Source organism: Coenobita brevimanus, chromosome 112 (assembly GCF_032717465.1).
Source record: "Coenobita brevimanus isolate Jiangsu-jjx chromosome 112, ASM3271746v2, whole genome shotgun sequence".
NCBI lineage: Eukaryota > Metazoa > Arthropoda > Malacostraca > Decapoda > Coenobitidae > Coenobita > Coenobita brevimanus.
Window position 1 is genome coordinate 33,109,626 of NC_137065.1, and position 22,038 is coordinate 33,131,663.

General features: G+C 40.4%; 1 protein-coding gene across 1 annotated transcript in view; it reads right to left on the reverse strand.

Moving 5' to 3' along the window:
• Positions 1-9,069: 9,069 nt before the first annotated feature.
• LOC145418154 (homeobox protein engrailed-1a-like) overlaps positions 9,070-22,038 on the reverse strand; it is a 140,166-nt gene continuing 127,197 nt past the window's right edge. The window contains exons 2-4 of the mRNA XM_080286676.1: positions 21,617-21,728; positions 18,957-19,072; positions 9,070-9,191 (exon numbers count right to left, since the gene is read on the reverse strand). Of these exons, the coding sequence (XP_080142802.1) occupies positions 9,070-9,191; positions 18,957-19,072; positions 21,617-21,728 (350 nt within the window). The remainder of the gene's footprint in view (positions 9,192-18,956; positions 19,073-21,616; positions 21,729-22,038) is intronic.

A 22,038-nucleotide genomic window follows, 5' to 3' on the forward strand; every position in this document is an offset into this window, starting at 1 on the left:
GAAAAATGAAATAAGAAACTCAAAATTTTGGCTAATTGTTTAAGAAAATTTTATATATGATGGGAAAAAAAAGTTCCATAATTTTTTTTACATGTTTTTCAAATTTTACATATGCATACTTAGACTAATGTTGACATGGAGAAAAGTATGCGTACATATGCATACATACGTTCATGTTCCACACGTACAGAAAAAACGTACATGGAATTGATCATACATACATACATGCTAGATACACATTGTTATGCCTCCTGATGAAATGTATGCCTATATGTACACACACACACACACACACACACACACACACACACACACACACACACACTAGGATCATCAAGGACTATTTATCTCCCTCACCGCCCTCGCCCCACCGCCACTGGGATCACTAATCTCACTAAGCTCATTGGGCTTAGATGGATATTAGAGATCACTGGGCTCACTAGGATTATGGGATCATGGAAGTTATTGATCTCTCTTGACTCTGGGCTCACTGGGATCAATTGCTTCATTAATCTCACTTAGCTCACTCTGCTCAGTGGGTTCAAGTGGGTATAGGAGTCACTGAGCTCGTTATGGGATTTTTGTAAATATTAATCTCAATGGACTCTAAGCTCAGTATGATCATTCGGCTCTAATCTCGCTGGGCTCATGAAGATCTTTTGGCTTGGCTCATTGGAGTTAAGGAACTTAGAAATTATTGATCTTGCTAGTCTCCTGGCTCACTTAGATCTTTAAAATTTTGGGCTCACTTTAATCATATCAGCTTATTTGGCTCATTAAGCTCACTAAGATCACGAAACTGTTAGAGATAATTGTACTTACTGGGATCAAGGTATCTGAGAAATCGAGATCATCTGTCTTTCTGGGGTCACTTGGATCACTCAGCTCACTAAGCTTATCAGGCTGACTGATCTCGCTGGGCCCAAGGGGATCTTTGAAATTATTAAGCTCATTTTCTTTGACTCTGGGATCATGGAAGTTATTGAACTCACTAGTCTTCTTGGCTCATTCGTCTCAAAATGTCCATAAAAATTATTGAGCTTACTGGGCTCATTGAGAGATTAGAAGTCATTTGGCTGACTGGTCTTGCTTGGTACTTCTCAGGTCATTGGGCTCATTTTTCTTGGGCTGTTAATCATTTGGCTCACTGGGCTCATTACTCGGCTCACGGCTCATTAGGATATTAGAAAATACTTTACTTAACGTCATCATCAACATTATCATCATCATCATCATGATCATCATCGTCATCACACTCATCATCGTCACCATTATCATTATCATCATCATCATCGTCATCATCATCATCATCATCATCATCATCACTCGTTTACTACCTGTTTATTTTCCCTACTGACCCACTTAACCCTTTCTGAACAAGATGAGGGGGGGTGAGGGCAGGGGTGGGGATGGGTGTGGGGGTAAGGGCAGGGATGGGGGTGAGGGTGAGGGTGGGGATGAATGCGAGGTGGGATGGGGAAGGAATGGGGAGAGGTAATGGATGGGTGGGGATGGATGGGATAGGAGATTGAGGGGATGGGGTTGAATGCGAGGTGGGGTGGGGAAGGGATGGGGGGAGGTGATGGATGGGATAGGAGGTTGAGAGGTGATGGGGGTTGGGGTTGGGGGTGGGGGTGGGGGTTGGGGCGGGGTGGTGGGGGTACTGACATAAAGAGAAAAAGCACCTGAGACTCATGAGAGAGGGGCGGCAACCCTTATATCTCTAGAGGGCATTATATACAAAAGAAGAAGAGGAGGAGGAAGAAGAAGAAGAGGAGGAGGAGGAGGAGGAAGAAGAAGACGAAGAAGAAAAAAGAAGAAAAATAACAAAGGAAAGAGGACAAGAAGAAGAAAAAAGAAAATAGCAAAGAAAAGAGGACATTGCAGAGGAAATCATTAGCCCACCTACTCACCTCTAGGAATACTTTTAAGAAGCTTAGTCTGTTTTGAACTTTTTTTTTTTGACAAGGCAGATTCCATGAAAGAAGTTAAATTCCTTAGACTCCTTGACTTCGGTGGCGCCTTTTAAATATATTAATTTTACTTCCAGACGATTTTGAGAAATTACGGAAAAGCGTTTTGTAGTGAAGTGGTGAATAGGGTAAATATTTGGCCATTCCAATTCCAGCAGTCTCATAATTGCGTAAAACATTTTTGTAGACAGGAAAAATATATTGCAAAAAATAAATAAATAAATAAATCCTTGTAATGATGCAGTTGATGAGATTATTTTGCAGACGGAAAATATAAAGATGGTCCTTTAAGAGTAAAATATATGTCAAAATTATGTTAAAAAAGAAAAAAAAAACTATATTATGGTTCGATGGCAGAAATTATACCATAAGACCAGAACATTTTATACGTTAGTTCAGGAAGAATAAATTTAGTGTTAAAAAATCACAGTACAAGATTTTAGGAGAAATATATGTATGGATTCTTTCTATAATGTGTCTTTCCCTCGTCTGTTGATCTTCCATATAAAAACATAGATAGGTAAATAGATAGAGGGATAGATAGATAGATATACAGTTTCAGAATAAATTACATGACAAAACTAGTAAATTTACAGTCATCAATAGCATAGTATTAATTAACTTCAGTGTTAGAAAATTTACATACCTACAAGATTTTTGAAATAAATTGCATACGGCATTAGAGAATTTGTCCCTTATTATTCAAGGAGAAATGATTACATAGAATATAAGACAGTTCATATGCCCTCAAGATTCTAGGAGAAGTATTTATCTGAGAAAATAATATATAACCTATCAGATAGTTCATATACCTTCAAATTTGTAAGACATTTATACACAATCTTAGACAATTCGTTGCCTTGACCCTTTTCTAAGCTGAGGTCATTTATGCTTCCTTCTTGCTGTGTTCAGGCCATTTGACTCGGCTTGTGCAAATTGGGGAGGTCAGGTATACAGGTAGACATCAATACACCTCATTCTCTCTCATAAATTTCCCTTACTCTGAATAAAATCAAAACTCATCAAGATTAACCAGATTGTTATATTGTATAAGATTTCGAATATTTATGTATGAAATTCTGGCATTAATTAACAAAAAGTAAAATATACATTGGATACATTTTACGATTCTAATTTTTTTTTTATAAAGTTTGGTTAATAATCTTTGCAAAATGTTTAGACTGATTATTATACTGAGCAAAGGTTTTATTTTTTCAGTGGTCTGCCCTGCGTTGTATAAAATCATCTGTAATTAGCGAGAATGAAGTGGAAGTCCTCAGGTTGAAGGGATTAAAGGCTGTTTTCTAGATGGCATAGAAGACATCGTAACAACTCTTTCTTAGCGATTTATCTTGGCATACTCGTTCTTCAACTCTTTGTTGTATTTTGTATCCTCTAAAATCCATCTTTATCAGTAACATTAGAGGGTGTAGTGATACGTGCAAAATAAGTCACTAAGAAAGAAGTGTTAAGGAAACCTAAACCCACTGAGAATACAACAAGGCAGTAAATATTCAATGCTTAGAGAGAAAGAGCTTGACAGTAAAAATAATGCCCCCCCCCTCGAGATGCCAGGGGGAGAGCCGCCCCCCTCCTACATAAATAGGCTATAAATTAGTTCACTTAGACGTGGCAATGTACAGAACCCTTTAGTCACGTTCACGGCTGATTCCGCAAACGTTTCTTATTTAGTTGTGGAGAACGGCTGGAGCAAACGTTTATTTCCTCTTCCAGTAGAACGGCTGGAGCAAACGTTTATTTTCCATTCCAGTAGAACGGCTGGAGCAAACGTTTATTTTCCATTCCAGGAAAACTGCTGGAACCAACGTTTATTTTCCATACGAGGAGAACGGCTGGAGCAAACGTTTATTTTCTCCTCCAGTAGAACGGCTGGAGCAAACGTTTTCCTCTTCATTTCCTGGTTGAACGTTTGCAGCACGTTTTTGTAGCGTCCTACACCTGTTTCTTGCATAAACGTTTAGGTGTGTGTGTGAGAAAAATGAGGCTGTTTTTATTCTGTTCTAGGAGACTCTCTAAAGCTGTCTTCCTTACCAATTTACCATTTTTTTTCTTACATGTGTTACGTTGATATATTGATGTATGTGAGTGATGTATATTATAGTGCTGATGTAGTAACCTATTGATGTAGATTATATTGATGGTAAACATATAAAGGACATACAATTAATAGAAACATACCACTTTTTTATGCATCTGAAACATTAATATTTTCTTGTATTATTTTATCAACAACTTGTAAAAAAAAAAAAAAATGTATCTTGTATTTTTGCCTTTACATTTTGAAAGAGTGAAATTTCGTAAAAAGAAAAAATAATAATAATTTCTCTCTTATCTAGATGCCTATTTCTAGTTTGGCAACGTAAAGATTTAATTCTGTATAAAATTAATAGAGAAATATATATGCATTTCTCAGACGAACAGAAACGATTATCTTGTTTTTGTTTTTTCTTGGACGGAACAATTTTGCGGGTTCCTGGCCTTGGGTTCCTTCTTCCTTGCATTGAAAAAAAAAAATCTAGGTAGAGATAATTCGACTCTCTAAATCATGCTAATTAAACTGAAATAATAACGTACGAAAAGCTGTTTTTTTTTTTTTATGCAAAGAAGAAGGAACCCAAGGCCAGGAGCCCGTAAATTGCTCCCTTCAAGAAAAAGCAAACACATAACAGAGAGCCAAATTCAAGATCAGCTTAATTCTTACCTATAGCACTAACATCTTGCATATTTTCTTAGATGTATGTTGTGGAGAAGATATTGATAACAGAGGGAATATTAGAATGTCAGGTGAATATCCTCTTTTTGCGGTCAGGAATATCGTATCACTTATAAGACGAACAATTATAAAAATCTTACACATGAACCTGGAAAATTTGGCTAGGTTTCGAAGTGCACCCGCTTAGGTTTCAGAAGTTATCGTTCACTCTCCCGTAATTTATCGTGTTGATGCGGATTGATTTTAGTGTCTGCATCTGGCTGTAGGTAGATAGATAGACAGATGGATAGATAGATCAGTATATATTAATCTTGAAAAGGCTATATATGTTGGTGAAAAAAATATTATACAATAGAATATCGCCATGTCCACCGAATTTTCCCCTCAGTATATATTTATTTCTTATTAAATTTAACATAGAGGATTCTTATTAAAACTGACATAGAGGACATTGACATACAGGATTATATTTTCTTCTTTGGACGTCATTTGTGTAGACTGTGATGTTTTAAAATTAATGTAGTAACACGGGGGGATATTTTTAACGTGTGATGTTCATGGTAAATCGCCAGGAGGAAGTGCTGAGAGCTCCCAGTGCAATGAAAATACTGCCAGTGGAGAGGAAGGGAGACAGGGAGAGGGAGAAGTAGGGAGAGAGGTAGGGAGGGAAGGGAGAGAGATCCTAGAGGGAGAGAAGACTATACACCTCTGTTCCCGTCTCTCCTTCCCTGACTCTCCCTTTCCTCTCGTCCGCACTTCATCTCCCTCACTTTATCTCTCCCTCTCTCTTTTTTCACACTTCTTCCCCTCCCTTTCTCACATACACCTTTCTTTATTCTCTTTTTTTTCCTCTCTCTCTCTCTCTCTCGCTTCCTGGATTGAGAGAGAGAGAGTCACACACACAGACACTATTATTATTATTATTTTTTTTTTGGCCTTTTTTCGAGTTCACTTCTCACTACATTTTATTTTCTCGTAATTCCAGTCTCGTTTCCACCTTACATAACTACACTATCTTTCTATGACATGAAATTGTTCGTAGAGAATTGTACACGGAGTAGTTTAATTAGAAAGAAAATTATTATTATTATTATTATTATTATGATTATTATTATTATTCTGTTTTATAATCTAAGGAGCCATTGTTTTTAGCCTCTAGATTGGGCTCAGTTTATCTTTGTCTGTTTTCTGGGTAGGCAAAGGAAATTGTCACTGTTCAAAAATTTTTCTCTCTTTTTACCCATTTTTTTTCGTTCATACTTTTTTCTTTTTCTTTCATTCTTCCAAAAAATTTTACATAATATTTTTCTTCTGAGTAGGCGAAGGAAATTGTCACTATTCAAAAATTTCTCTCATTTTTTTTTTTTCCATGCACACCTATTTCTTTCTTGCTTTCAAAAATTTTACATATCCTTTTTCTTCCTTGACACTTTTTTGGTTCTGTTAATTTTCTGTTTTTCACCAATTTCCATTTTTTTCAATTTCGCACTTTTACACACCTTCTTCCTCCTGTTCATGTTTTTCCTTTTTTTGTTTCGTCTTTTTCTTGGTCTGGGCTCACTGTCTTGAGTCTGTCTTGAAGTACTTGAGAGGGAGAGTGAGAGAGAGAGAGAGAGAGAGAGAGAGAGAGAGAGAGTGTGTGTGTGTGTGTGTGTGTGTGTGTGTGTGTGTGTGTGTGTGTGTGTGTGTGTACAACCATTAAGTGAAGCTAAAGAAAATATCAGCATTAATCAACGTAACCTCAATAATTTAATGCCACTCTTTTTCGTTCATCCCCTCCTTCACCCTCCATCCTTCTATCTTCTCATCCCTTCTTCCTCTCCATTCATTCCCCAACCAGTCACCTCATTCATTTCCCCTTCCCATTCCTCCCCTTCCATTTATTCGGCATATCATTTCACTGCATTCTCCTCGGCTGTTGCATTTCACATTCCCCTTTCACATTTCATTCCCCATCACCTTCACCCATTCATCTCCCCATTCTCCTTCCCCGTTCATTCATTCCCCCACCCATCCCAACCCACCATCCCCCCAGCACCCGATTCACACACACACACACACACACACACACACACACACAAGGGGCTGTCTGTCCAGTCCTCTCATCACTCTTGCTCACATCTCTCTAATGTTTTCACTGCCCCCTGCAGGAGAGAGGCGCCCTTCACTCCCAGCTCCTCTCTATCTCAGTGACATGTCCGGGTCTGTGGTGTTTGGGGACTGAGGGTGGCGAAATCACAGGGCTCTGGTTACTGGGGTTGGGGAGGGGTTGGGGGTGGGGTTGGAGAGGTTGGTGGAGAGAAATAAAGGGTAAAAATTATGGACAGGGATTTGAGGCTGAATTGCTTTGTTGGGTTTTGTGTATGATATCGCGTGTCATGAAGCTAGATGTGGAGAAATCAGTGGGGTTTAATTACTGGGGTTGAGGAGGTGCTAGGGGTTGGGGTTTGGGGGTTAGAGTAAGGATGGTAAGAGAAGAAAGAAAAGATGGTTTATTATTGGGAAGGGTTTGGGTAGGTTGTAAAGGTCGTGGGTGGGGTGTGGTATCGCAGGTTTGGCTAGCGTAAAGCAGTGTGTGGTGTGGTTGGGGTTTGGGGTTTTGGGGGTATGGGGAGTGGTTAGAAGTGAGGGTGTGTGGGGTAGTGTGTGGTGGGGTTGGGGTGTGGGGTTTTGGGGGTATTGGGGAGTGGTTAGAAGTGAGGGTGTGCGGGGTAGTGTGTGGTGGGGCGGTGGGTGTGGGTAGGAGAGATGCGATGGGGTTGGGTTGGGTTGAGTGTGGTGTTGTGTTATGTGGGTAGCGGAAGCAGTGGTATCTGTTTACGAAATCGGGGTTGGGGGTTGACGAAGGGCGAGATGAGGTTGGGGAAAGGTTGATGGGGATGGGAGAGGGAATAGAGGGGTGAGTGGATATCTTTAAATAGGGAAGAGTGTGACTGCGTTGTGGAGAAGGGAATTAGATAGATATATATAAAAAAGCGTAAAAGAAAGTAAATTTAAGAAGATAGTTCACAGTTCAAGAAAGTGGTTAAGATATAAATGGATGATAGAGATAATAATAAAAAAGAGTCATTTAGAATAGTAAGTGGTTAGTAATAAGAGGAAGAGTAAAATGGAATTACTATAGAAATTTTACAAATCGAAGGAAGCCATCAAGGTCATTTTCAGTGGTTCGTCTCGTCTTTCAGTCTGTCCAAAGGTTGTTTCATTTTCCTCTGCCGCCTTACGTAGGAGATGGTGGTGGTGGTGGTGGTGGTGGTGGTAATGGTGGTGGCAGTTGTAGCGGCGGTGGTGTTGTGGTGATGTTGGTGGGCCGGGTTGAAGCGATGAAAGTGGTGGTTGTCGTCGTCGTATCAGTGGTGGTTGTGGTGGTAGTTGTGGTGAGAGTGGTAGGCGAAGGTGGTGTGGTTCTTGTAGGCACCGATACGAGTTTTAATATCCAGAGAGAGAGAGAGAGGTATTGGTGATAGTTATAGGTCTTGGTATGACGACTGAAGTATCTACCATCACACCTACCACAATTACCACCATCTCCTGCAATGTTGGTAGGATCATGGAGGAGGGGGAGGGTTGGTAATTTGACCCCTACCACTGCTACCACAACTACCACCATTCCGTCGATCTTGGTTGGACTCTTCTTATCCATCGTGCCAGCTGCCACCACAACTACCACCATCCACGGCGATGTTGGTAGGAGTATGGGGAGGAGTGGCAGCAGTTTGTCCCCTACCACAACAAGGCTGCCTCACCTACCACCATTCGTTGCAGTGTTGGTAGGACATGGGTGACGTTCCACATGTCAGCCTACCACACATACCACTATCCCACTTACCTCGGCAGCCTTAACCACCACAACTACCACATACCGCCCCGATGTTGGTAGGACCATCATGTAGGTGGTAGCTGCCTCTCTTATCAATTTCCTACCACACACACCACCATTTAGCTAATCTTGGCACTACTCGACTACCTCTTCCCTACCACTACAACCATACTGATACCATTCAACTACCACCATCCACCCCGATGTAGATAGGATCATACAGGTGGGAGTAATTTCTTCTCTACCACCTACCACTACTATCATACCTACCATCATTCAGCTACCACCATCCGCCCCGATGTTGGTAGGATCATACACTTCCCTACCACTACTACCATACCTGCCACCATTCAGCTCCCACTCTGCCACCAGCTACCACCATTCACCTACCACCATTCACCTACCACCATTCACCCACCACCATTCACCTACCACCATTCACCCATCACCATTCACCTACCACCATTCACCTACCACCATTCACCCATCACCATTCACCTACCACCATTCACCTACCACCATTCACCTCGATGTTGGTGGAATCATACAGGGGGCAGCAGTTTGTCTTCGTCTTCCTCTCTGATGGGAATGGTGGAGTGGTTGTACAGTCCCTGAGCCATGAGTTGCAGTGCCAGTGGATTCGCCTGTCCCTTGGCCTGCTGGGGGGTGGGGGACACGGAGACCAGATCAGTGGGGGTGGGCAGGAGGGTGGGGAAGTATGGGGAGGGGGTGAGGGAAAGGGGTGAGGAAATGGGGACATGATTGCAGATAAGTGGGAAGTGTGGGGAGGGTTGTGAGGGATAGGGAAGGGAGAAAGGTGACATCAGATTAGTGGGGGTGGGGAGACAGGTGGGGAAGTGTAGGGAGTGAGTAGGTGGGTGGGAAAGTGTGGGGAGGCAGGTGGGGGATTGGGAAGGGGGAAAGGGGACATCAGATCGGTGGGGGTATTGGGTTACCGAGGTGGGGGGCAGAGAGACGAGATCAGTGGGGGTGGGGAAGTGTGGGGAGGGAGTGGGGGATAGGGGGAGGGGAATGGGAGACATAAACACATCAATGGGAGACCATGACTGCTGGGAAGGGGAGGGGGAGGGGAAATTGGAGACAGGCAGGGAAATTTCTCTCTAAGGGTTCATATCAAACAAATAAACCTGACTTACAGAATATCTACTTTAACTACTTATTTCATCTACCTTACTTTACTTACAAAATATCTATCTTCACTTACAAAAATCTACCTTTACTTACAAAATATCTACCTGTACTTACAAATATCTACCTTTACTTAAAAATCTACTTTTTCTTAAAAAACATCTACCTTTACTTACAAAAATCCACTTTTACTTACAAAATATCTAACGTTTTTACCAACTTTATGTACCTTACTTACAAAATCTCTACACAGCACATCACGTTCTTATTCAATTTTTCTGTAATAAGTAAGTGCACAGCTGGACACTCCTAACCCACTACAGTCACTTACAAACCTACTTACACAAGACCAGTTAGAGTGTATGTGAGTGAAGTGGAGGGGGACGAGAGGGAGGGGAAGGCCGAGGACGAGATGGAGGGATGAAGTAGAGAGGTATATGAGTGGGAGGGGGGAGGTGAACTGGGGGAAGGGCAGTGCAATGGCGGGGGACAGGGCGACATGGAGGCGATTTGTTTGTGGCCACCCCTTACGGGATTGAGGCGTCTGGCAATAGATAGATAAAATGGGGAACAGTTTCGTTACTACGCTACCCTGTGAAGCCATAAATATCGCTCATGTGGTCGAAGAATTATAGAACACGTGTATAATATTGTGGGATGTTTGTTAGGCTTCGAATAACATCGCTGTCTCTCGGAAATCATCGTTCACTGTGTCGTTTATTATCGTACTGAGGTGGGTCATTACTTTTGTCCGCGACTGTACAAGTAAATAAATTCTTAGCTTATGACTGGACGACTTAGGGTATTTAAGATAGAGATAGATAGATAGATAGATAGAGAGAGAGAGAGAGAGAGAGAGTAGAATTCTATAAGCAAAGAGACACAGAGGTAGACAGGTGAACACTGATAGACAAATTGATAGAGGCTGACAGGTAGATAAGAGAGAGAGAGAGAGGGGTCATTCACTAGCACGCATAACCTCTTCAGCACGATGACATAAATAATCACACTTTTCCTGCCTCTAGACAGATGTAATCCGCTTGAGAAAAAATCCCTGGTGTTTAGAGGATTAATGGAGCTTAAATCCCACCCCTGGAAGTCAAAAAATCTCTCCTAAGCTGAGGTGAACATTGTGAATAAAAAAAAAATAAACAAAATAATAATTGGATTGAAAGAGTATATCAGAGTATTGTTTCTCTCTCTCTCTCTCTCTCTCTCTCTCTCTCTCTCTCTCTCTCTCTCTCTCTCTCTCTCTCTCTCAAAAGCTGCCTATCTAGTTTTTCTCTCTCTTTCTTCGCGTTGACTTCCTTTCACGGTGAGCGAAATCTCAGAACACCTTTATATTGTTTAGGACACGCTAAGATATTCACGTTTAATATAATTTTGACAAGCTTACTGTGTCTTTATTATCGTCAGTCATTCTTCTAATTTCTGCATTCTGTTGTCTTCATCGTCATCATCATCACCATCATCATCATCATTATGATCATCATCGTCATCTTCTTCATCATCATCACCTTCTTCATCATCATTATCGTCACCTTCATCATCATCATCATCATCATCATCATCATTATCTTCATCACCACCTTCATCATCATCATCATCATCATTATCAGCAGCAGCAACAGCACCGCAACCTTTATCATCATCATCATCATCATCATCATCATCATCATCATCATCATAATCATCATCATCATCATCACCTTCATCATCATCACCGCCACCTTTATCATCATCATTATCATCATCACCACCTTCATCATCATCAGCATCACTGCCACCTTCATCATCATCAGCATCACTGCCACCTTCATCATCATCACCATCATCATCATCGTCAGTATATAAACGGTTTGTCATCAGCCACACTGAATGAAAGAATAAATGAATAAAAAGGAAGTGAATGAGGATAATAAGAAGTTGAAGAAGAAGGAGGAAGAGGAAGAGGAGGAGGAGAAGAAGAAAACAGATTTAAGGTGTTTGAGGATAATGTATTGTTATTCTCAGGTGCGTGCATATGACAGTACCGGTGTAGAAGGTGATATATGTATAACGTACGTAACACCTGACAACACCTAATTTATACCGTATTCTCAGGTGTCTGCTCATCACAATACCAGTGTTAAAAATGTGATAAGTTTAATGTAACACCGGATATTTTACCGTATTCTCAGTGTATGCTTATCACAATACCGGTGTAAAATGTGATATGTATTACGTAACACCTGATATTCGCCGCCTCATTATCATTGCGGCCGGAAGCACAGTTTGTCGCGGTGGTAAGAGACTGGGGCTCGCTTTCTCACCGGTTACGGAAGCTCCCTAACACTTTTTCCTAAGCTGTTTTTTTTTTTTTTTTTTTTTTTTTAGGCTGTCAAAAAATAATATATATTTTAAGAAGCAAAATGTGACTATCTTTTTTTTTTTTTTTTTAACTCCAAAAAGTTAAATTTTTTGAGGCTCTGACAGAAATCCGAATTTTATTTTTTAGGAGATAATAACATGAGGTATTTGTTACCATATTGTTATATTTTAAATTTTTATTATTATTATTATTATTGTTATTTACGCTGCGAGAGACTTTTCGAACTAAAATCATTATATATACCCGGTATATATATATATACAGTATACTTCATTTTCCCGGAAAGAAATTTCTTAAAATGATATGAGAGAGAGAGAGAGAGAGAGAGAGAGAGAGAGAGAGACGGGGAGGAAAGGTATATTAATGAGGGTGGTGTGGGGCCGGGGCAGGGCAGCCTGATGGCGGGGCACACTAACATGCAAGCAGAGGTGGAGATAGATTGACTGATTGATGGAGGTGGAGAAAGATAGATAGATGGATAGATAGAGGTAGATAAAGGTAGATGAATAGACAGAGACCGATAAGTAGATAAGAGGTAGAGAATGAAAAACAGACATATAGTAGATAGAGGTAGAGGCAGATAGAAAGGTAGACAGGTAGATAGGTAGATAGCTAGAGATACAGATAGAGGGACGTTGGTGTCAGTGAAGATATTACAGTGTCAGGGTGTAATACAAGTCTGCTATCGATATTGGCAGCTTGGCCGGAAGTGGCATTCGTCGCGGTCGTTAGCGGGGAAACAGGATCCCGTATTTACCACGTCTAATGTCTTGCCACCGCCTCACTGGGTTTTGTTGGTGTTTTCTTGTATGCTTTGTAATGTGTTTTTTTGTAATTTTGTAGCTTTGTTTCCTTCCGTAACGTAGTTGGAGGAGGTTATGTATTCATCTGTGTCTGTCTGTCTGTCTGTCTGTTTGTCCACATGATATCTCCAAAAGTTCTCAGTGAATTCAAGTGAAATTTTGTGCAAGGGTGTGTCATGAGCTAAGAAAGAATTCACTAAATTGTGGGCTAATCCCGATCCTTTTTAATGGCATTGGCGGAGGTATGCGTTCTCTGAGTGCTTTCTAGTTCTGTACTTCTGTGTTTTGAGAAGTGTGTGTGTGTGTGTGTGTGTGTGTGTGTGTGTGTGTGTGTGTGTGTGTGTGTGTGTGTGTTCGCGCGCGCGTTAGATTTTGCATTTTTTTCATTCTTCGCTTTTACTGTGTGTGTGTGTGTGTGTGTGTGTGTGTGTGTGTGTGTGTGTGTGTGTGTGTGTGTGTGTGTTTTCTCAATTTTTCTCTTTTTAAAATTCTTCATTGCATTTTTTTTTAGTGATTTTACGAGTTTAAGGCGTCTGGCTATAGATACATAGATAGACAGATACGTGACATTATTGTACACTTGCTTCCGACTATCCCAGACAATTTCCTTCAGGTGGGAGTGAGTCATAGGAGCCTGCCGGTGCTAATTACAGTCATTATGTGTCTGGGATGGCGAGGGTTTGACAGTGCGTATTTTTTCAGTCAAACAGTGTTATTTTCCTGGCAAGCACATGATTACTTCCGGTTTAGTCTCCCGTCGGTGGGTTTATTATTTTTTTCTTTGCGATTTATTTTTCAGTTAGCTTCCTCGAGTCAGGAAATTATATATATTAAAAACCTCAACATCGAATACTGGTCAGAAATAAGTGAGTTTTCTTTCATATATGTTTTTCACCGAGTCAGATTGAAATTGAAATATATTTGTATAAGATTATTTACATATTTGTCCGTGTTTCTCTCTCTCTGTCTCCCTCTCTCTCTCTCTCTATCTTTAACTATCAGTCTGTTTGTTCATGTATATTCATCTATTTGTCTGTCGATAGCTTGCTTGCTAGATAGAGGTGAGTAGATAGATAGATAGATAGATAGACTGACTGATTAAAACTCAACTATGCATTCTTTTTTCTCTATATCAATTTATCAGTCTATCTATCTGTTCATGCATGTCCATCCTCGTCGATACCTTGCTTTCTAGAGAGAGATAGATGGATAGATAGATAGACAGATAGATAGATAGACTGATTAAAAACTCGACTATGCGTTCTTTTTTCAAGTTAGTTTTTTTGTCTTGGTGAAAAAAAAAGAAAAAAAAAAAGTCACTGACCTTGCTTACACTGGCCTTAAAATTTTCAGTCTTTTCCCTGGTAATTTATTTTTTTCATTTGACTTGTAGAGAAAAATAAAAAAAAAATGCGTCAGTTCTGTTCTGTCTGGTTATACTGGGAGAGAGAGAGAGAGAGAGAGAGAGAGAGATGGCCTTTGGTTCCTTCTTCCTCGCATAAAAAAAAACGTTAATTTCCTGTTGCTTCTCAAGAAAGGATAAGGAATTTTTTGTTGTTAATTTTCTCCGAAATATACGTAATAATAATAATAATAATAATAATAATAATGATAATAATAATAATAATAATAATAATAATAATAATAATAATAATAAAATAATAATAATAATAACAATAATAAAATAATAATAATAGTAATAATAATAATAGTTGTAGTAGTAGTAGTAGTAGTAGTAGTAATAATAATAATAATCATAATAATGATAATAATAATAAGATGAAGAAGAAGAAGAAGAATGAAATAAAATGAAATCAGTGGAATTGATAACTTTTTTTTTTTTTTAATAACAGAACGGAGGAAGGAAAAACAAATGGGGAAAAAAAAATAATCCATACACCAGATTACTGGTGTCCTCTGTTCATAAAATATCTGTAACAGTTAGACTTGAACAGTTGTGGGTTGAAATTTGGAGGAAAACAACTCTGGGGAAGCGAGTTCCAGAGAGATGCAGTTCGGGGAATGAAAGAATTCTGATAGGCAGAAGTTCTGCAATATGGTTGAGTGACATTCCAGTCATGAGCGCTACCAGATGCCCGTGTAGCACGAGGGAAGGCATGGAGAGGTGGCACCATGGACGCAACTTCGTCTGAGCATTTGCCAAAAAAATATCTGTAAAATAATGCAAGGGAGGCAACATTCCTTCTTACTTGCAGGGAGGTAGTTTATATGTAATGGCAGGGTTGTTAATGATTCTAACAGCTTTATTCTGAATTTTGTCTAGTTGTCTTAATGCAACCTCTCCACAACCATTCCACAAGGGTGAGCAATATTCAAGCTGAGAGCGCACATAACTCTTATAAATTATAGCTAACTGCTCATCGGCGAAGAAGTTACGGACTCTGTACAATAATCCAAGTTTCTTTGAGGCGGTTTTAGCAAGTGATCTGACATGAGAGGTCCAGCTGAGGGCACTGTTAAGTGAGACACCAAGAATTTCAATACTTTTGGAGATGGGAATATTAGTAGCACTGAAGGTAATGTACGAATCTGGCAATATCTGTCTATTAGTAAACTGTATATATTTAGTTTTACTAGCATTAAAAGACACAAGGTTGTTTTGTCCCCATTCACTGATTGTAGATAGATCTTGATTTATGGAGATGGCTGTACTGAGTTGAGAGGTAGAGATATTAGACTTTGTAAATGGATGTCTGAGTGTGAATGAACTATGTAGTGTTGAGTCATCTGCATATGAGTGAATGGGATTGTGAATGACAGATAAGAGATCATTAATTAATATGAACCAGAAATAGGGTTGGCGCCAGAACTGATCCCTGCGGCACGCCGGCGTTAATTGAGTGGAAATTCGAATATACATCATCTACTTTTACTCTTATTTTCATGTCACTAAGATAAGAAGAAATCAAAGGAACAAAAGACGTTAGTCCATAGCAAGGGAGTTTGGACAGCAGGGAACGGTGCCATACTCTGTCGAAAGCTTTAGAGATATCAAGAGCTACTGTATGAGTTTCTCCAAAAAGATCAATTGATTGATGGATGGTATGAGTTAAGAGATTGAGTATGTCAATGGTGGATCTTTCGTGGCGAAAACCGTATTGTCTATCACTAATTAAGTTGTTGGATTCAAGATGTTTAACAATATGCTTATTAATTAAAGTTTCAAATACCTTACCAAGAGAAGATGTGACAGCTATTGGTCTGTAATTGGAGGGGTCAGACGAACTTCCTTTCTTCGGAACTGGGTGGATATTGGCTTCTTTCCATGAACTTGGGAATAAAGAAGTACGTATGCATAGTCTGAATAATTTAGCTAGGACAGAGGCAAGTTCAGGGGAACACTTTTTCAAAACAATTGGCGGAATTCCATCTGGGCCTGGAGCTTTGTTGGTAGGTAAATTGTCTAGGATGGATTTTACGTATCTTGTCTGTATTTTAAGTGGGGCAATTTCGGGAGAATCAAGTTCCAGTACTGAGACATTCTGGCTGGTATCATCTATGGTAGAGTTTCTTGCAAAGGTACTAGCAAAGATATCTGCTTTCCCACGTGGGTCATTTGTAATATTGCCATCTGAAGATTTTAGTGGGGGAATGGAAGATGACTTGTTAAAGTTATTATTGAAAGAATTAAGAGTTGACCAGAATATTCTATTGTCATTAGGACTGTTAAGTAGTTTTGATGCGTGCTTTTGAAGAAAGTTTGATTTAGATAGATTTAATACAGCTTTTGCATGATTTCTAGCAATTTTAAATTGGGAGAGTTATTCAGATGTTTTTGATTTTAAGTAAGAGTTGTATGCTAATGACTTTTGGGCTGTTGCTCTGGCACAATTGCCATCAAACCATTTTGGAGAGTTTGATCTTTTAGTGAATTGTTGACTTGGTATGAATAAATCCATACCAGCTAGTATTAAGTCGCAAATGTGGGACTGGGTAGAATTGGGATCACTAGAGAAGAAAGACTGCCATGGAACATCAGCAAGATAATTTCTAAATCCATCCCAGTCTGCCCTGTCAAAGTGCCATCGGGTCACCCTGACAGGTTCGGAATGGGGAGGAGAAAAATAGATAGATAGATAGATGGATAGATACAGGGACAGACAGATAGATACCTAGATAGATAGGTAAACAAACAGATAGATTGATAGGTTTTATTAATATTGGCACAGTTGAAGAATGACATAACTAACAAGGGGGAGAGAAAGGAGGAATAAGTGAGAGAGGCAGAGAGGAAGGAGGGAGAGAAGGAGGAAGGAAGGAAAGAAGGAGGAAAGGAGGGAAAGAAGGAGGGACGGAGGGAGAGAAGGAGAAAAGGAAGGAAAGAAGGATGAAAGGAAGGAAAAAAAGAAAGAGGGAAGGAGGAAAGGAAGGAAAGAAAGAGGGAAGGAGGGAGAGAAGGAGGAAAGGAAGGAAAGAAGGAGGAAAGGAAGGAAAGAAAGAGGGAAGGAGGGAGAGAAGGAGGAAAGGAAGGAAAGAAGGAGGAAAGGAAGGAAAAAAAGAAAGAGGGAAGGAGGAAAGGAAGGAAAGAAAGAGGGAAGGAGGGAGAGAAGGAGGAAAGGAAGGAAAGAAAGAGGGAAGGAGGGAGAGAAGGAGGAAAGGAAGGAAAGAAGGAGGAAAGGAAGGAAAGAAAGAGGGAAGGAGGGAGAGAAGGAGGAAAGGAAGGAAAGAAGGAGGAAAGGAAGGAAAGAAGGAGGAAAGGAAGGAAAAAAAGAAAGAGGGAAGGAGGGAAAGGAGGGAGAGAAAGAGGAAAGGAAGGAAAGAAAGAGGGAAGGAGGGAGAGAAGGAGGAAAGGAAGGAAAGAAAGAGGGAAGGAGGGAGAGAAGGAGGAAAGGAAGGAAAGAAGGAGGAAAGGAAGGAAAGAAAGAGGGACGGAGGGAGAGAAGGAGGAAAGGAAGGAAAGAAGGAGGAAAGGAAGGAAAGAAGGAGGAAAGGAAGGAAAAAAAGAAAGAGGGAAGGAGGGAGAGAAGGAGGAAAGGAAGGAAAGAAAGAGGGAAGGAGGGAGAGAAGGAGGAAAGGAAGGAAAGAAAGAGGGAAGGAGGGAGAGAAGGAGGAAAGGAAGGAAAGAAGGAGGAAAGGAAGGAAAGAAAGAGGGAAGGAGGGAGAGAAGGAGGAAAGGAAGGAAAGAAGGAGGAAAGGAAGGAAAGAAGGAGGAAAGGAAGGAAAAAAAGAAAGAGGGAAGGAGGGAAAGGAGGGAGAGAAAGAGGAAAGGAAGGAAAGAAAGAGGGAAGGAGGGAGAGAAGGAGGAAAGGAAGGAAAGAAAGAGGGAAGGAGGGAGAGAAGGAGGAAAGGAAGGAAAGAAGGAGGAAAGGAAGGAAAGAAGGAGGAAAGGAAGGAAAGAAAGAGGGACGGAGGGAGAGAAGGAGGAAAGGAAGGAAAGAAGGAGGAAAGGAAGGAAAGAAGGAGGAAAGGAAGGAAAGAAGGAGGAAAGGAAGGAAAGAAAGAGGGACGGAGGGAAAGAAGGAGGAAAGGAAGGAAAGAAGGAGGAAAGGAAGGAAAGATGGAGGAGAGGAAGGAAAGAAGGAGGAAAGGAAGGAAAGATGGAGGAGAGGAAGGAAAAAATATGTGGAGGATAAAAGTAAAGACAGAATGATGAACTCTACATCGTTGCATCTATTTACATCTATCTAGCTGTCTGTCTGTCTGTCTGTCCATCTATTTAGCTACTGTCTCTATCTATCTATCTATCTATCAGTAACCAGACATCTTAAAACCGTAAGAGGTGGCCAAAAAAAAATCGCCTCCATGTCGCCTTGTCTCCATACCATTTGGCAGCCATCCCTCCAACCCACACCCCTCCTCCCTCATACATCTCGCCATCCTTCGTCCATTTTGTTATATATAGATATTAAATTTTTGCCTAAATATAATTTTTAAAAAAATCTATACGTTCCTAATTTTCAGGTTAGATTTTTAACAACATAATATGGTAACTATAATAAGAAGAATATATAGGAGAAATAAAATTTAAGGTTAAGTGACCATGATTGCGTGTGTGTGTGTGTGTGTGTGTGTGTGTGTGTGTGTGTGTGTCTTAAGTGTCTGTACGTGTCCTCTAATCAAAAATAAAAACATAAAAAAAATCACAAACAAGATTTCACCTTTTTTATCTTCGCCCTCTTGTTCTGGAACCAAATCTTGATCTGGGACTCGTTCAGGCCCAGATCTCTTGCCAAATCCTGCCGTCTCTTCTCCGTCAGGTATCTGTGGGTGGAAAAAAAGATAGATTTAAAGATAGATTAATATTTCTCATGTTGGGGAGGCGATAGAGAAATAAAGGTAGATTTAAAGATAGATTAATATTTTTCATGTTGGGGAGACGGTATAGAAAAAAAGATAGATTTATAGATACATTGAATATTTCTCTTGTTGGGGAGAGAGATTAAAGAGAAAAAAAATAGATTTAAAGATAGATTAATATTTCTCATGTTGGGGAGGCGATAGATTAGAGAAAGAAAGATAGATTTATAGATAGACTGAATATTTTTCATGTTGGGGGGAGAGATTAGAGAGAAAAAAATAGATTTATAGATAGATAAAATATTTCTTATCTTGGGGAGAGATAGATAAAATATTTCTTATCTTGAGGAAGAGGGAAATAGATTCAGTACTTCTAATTGATCAGTCTATCAATCTATCGCCAGACGCCTTAATTCCGCAAGGGGTGGCCACAAACAAATCGCCTCCATATCGCCCTGTCCATCACCGTTTCGCTGCCTCCTTCCCCCAGCTCACGCCCCTCTCTCACTTACTCTAAACAAACTGTAGTAAAATTGAGTCTGGAATCTATACTTATGTTTTCTAAATTAGTCAGCGTGAAATGTTAGTCTATAATTATCATCTTACTAATAATCAATTCTCTTTACCCACTCTAATATGAACGAAATTTTCTGGTGTTGATTGAAATGGAGTGGAAGGATATTGTGTTTCTGATAGTAGCAGGGAGAGAGGGAGGGGAAGGCCAAGGATGAGATGGAGGGATGGAGTGCAGAGTTACATGAGAGAGGTGGGTGTGAATTGGGAGCAGGGCAGTGACATGGCGGGAGACAGGGTGACGTGGAGGCGATTTGTTTGTGGCCACCCCGTATGGGATTAAGGCGTCTGGCAATAGACAGATGGACATAAATTAAAAATCACTCAAGAACCATAAATGTGTGTGTGTGTGTGTGTGTGTGTGTGTGTGTGTGTGTGTGTGTGTCTCTGTCCGTCTGTGTGTGTTATATAATTCTGAAACTGTAAATGTGAGTGAGTTTGTGTGTGTGTGTGTGTGTGTGTGTGTGTGTGTGTGTGTGTGTGTTTAATCATCGTCTTTTTCCATTCACCTGAGCCAGATCCCCCCCCCCCCGTTTGCAGTTTATTTCGCATAGTCCAGCATCATAACAACATTATGATTTTTTTTTCCATAGCACTTCTTCGTGACTAGCATCATATTCTCGTGTTAATCTATTGCTACAACTCGGCATGCAGGGAGACAGGGCAATTTTAGGCCAAGTTAAAATAGCTATAATTAACCTCGTATAATTCTCTTCCCTCGTAACCCTCTCACACTCACGCCAACTCAATAATGTTCTCATTCATTTACAAGCAGACGATTTTAGTCAGCTGAGAGTGAGTCGTAGAACGTGGTAGTAATCATTAACCCCTCTCATGGGTGGGGTAAGTCTAGCAATCCATCCATTCCAGCTAATTCCAGACGATTTATTCAGTTCAGACGATTTTATTCAACTGGGAGTGAGTCGTAGAACGTGGTAGTAATTATTAACCCCTCTCATGGGTGGGGTAAGTCTAGTAACCCATCCATTCCATCTAATTCCAGACGATTTATTCAGTTCAGACGATTGTATTTCATTGAGAGAAAGTGCATTAAAAATAGGTACAGGAATCTCAAGTATTTTTTCTTTTGTATTGTAATATCCAATTTATTTACCGCTTGCGCTGCCCAGACGGTTTTCTTCAGCTGTTTGGGGGCTGCTTTCATGGCCCCCTTCACTGGGAGAGAGAGAGAGAGAGAGAGAGAGAGAGAGAGAGAGTGATTGTGTGGTGTACAATTGTGCTTCCTAAAAGAGACCGTGCATATCTCTTCACAAAATAGATGAGAGAGAGAGAGAGAGAGAGAGAGAGAGAGAGAGAGAGAGAGACGCAGGAACCTGTAAAATCGCCCCTATAATGATAAGAAGAAGAATTATAATATCCAGCTTACCCATTCTAATAATAACAGTAAGAATACCGGTAATAATAATAATAATAATAATGCTTCTCCATCTTACCTACATTGCCCCATGAGGAGCGTAGGAGCCCGGGGGTAGGCAAGTTGGCCCTAACATTAAAGATGAGAGTGACCAGCCTCACTCATCCCTGAGTGGCATTACGTGAGCAATAAACATAATAATAATTATAATAATAATAATAACGGCTCAATCCGATTGGAGCGCCTTAATTACCCACTAAACCACCAGGCGCCAAAATTTGGTTATATGGTTACCACCCAGCGTAGTAAATGGTTTCCTGGTGTACAGGAAACCATTTGGCTTGTCACTCAGTGTAGAGTCACCCACAGGCAGAAGGAAGAGGAAAGAATGAAGGAAAGAAAGACTGAAGATGATGAAAGAAAAGAAGAATGTAGAAGAAATGGCAGACGCCCGAGAGCAGCACTACATCGAGTGAGTGGATGGTGAGCGCCCCCATCTACCACAAAATAATACTAATAATAATAATAATAATAATAATAATAATGCTTCTCCATCTTACCTATTCTCCTGGAACTCCTTTTTAAGTCTCGCCAGCTGGTCTGAGGTGAAGGCTGTCCTCGGTCTCTTCTCGTCCTTCTTGTCTCGCTTCTTTATCCGTCTCGTCCTCGGCCCTGTGGGGGAGAGGGAGAGCGAGTTAATCGGGTGAGAGAGAGAGTGACAGACAGACAGACAGAGATTTTGATATTACACACACACACACACACACACACACACACACACACACACACACACACAGGTAATATAACCCTCACAGACAAACACACACATAAGCTTACACAACACACCTTTAGACAGATAGACAGGCAGACAGACGGACAGGCAGGTGTAGTGCTCCCAACCAATTAGCGAACAGGTGTCTTCTTTCACACCTAATTGGACAGGTGTGTGTGTGTGTGTGTGTGTGTGTGTGTGTGTGTGTGT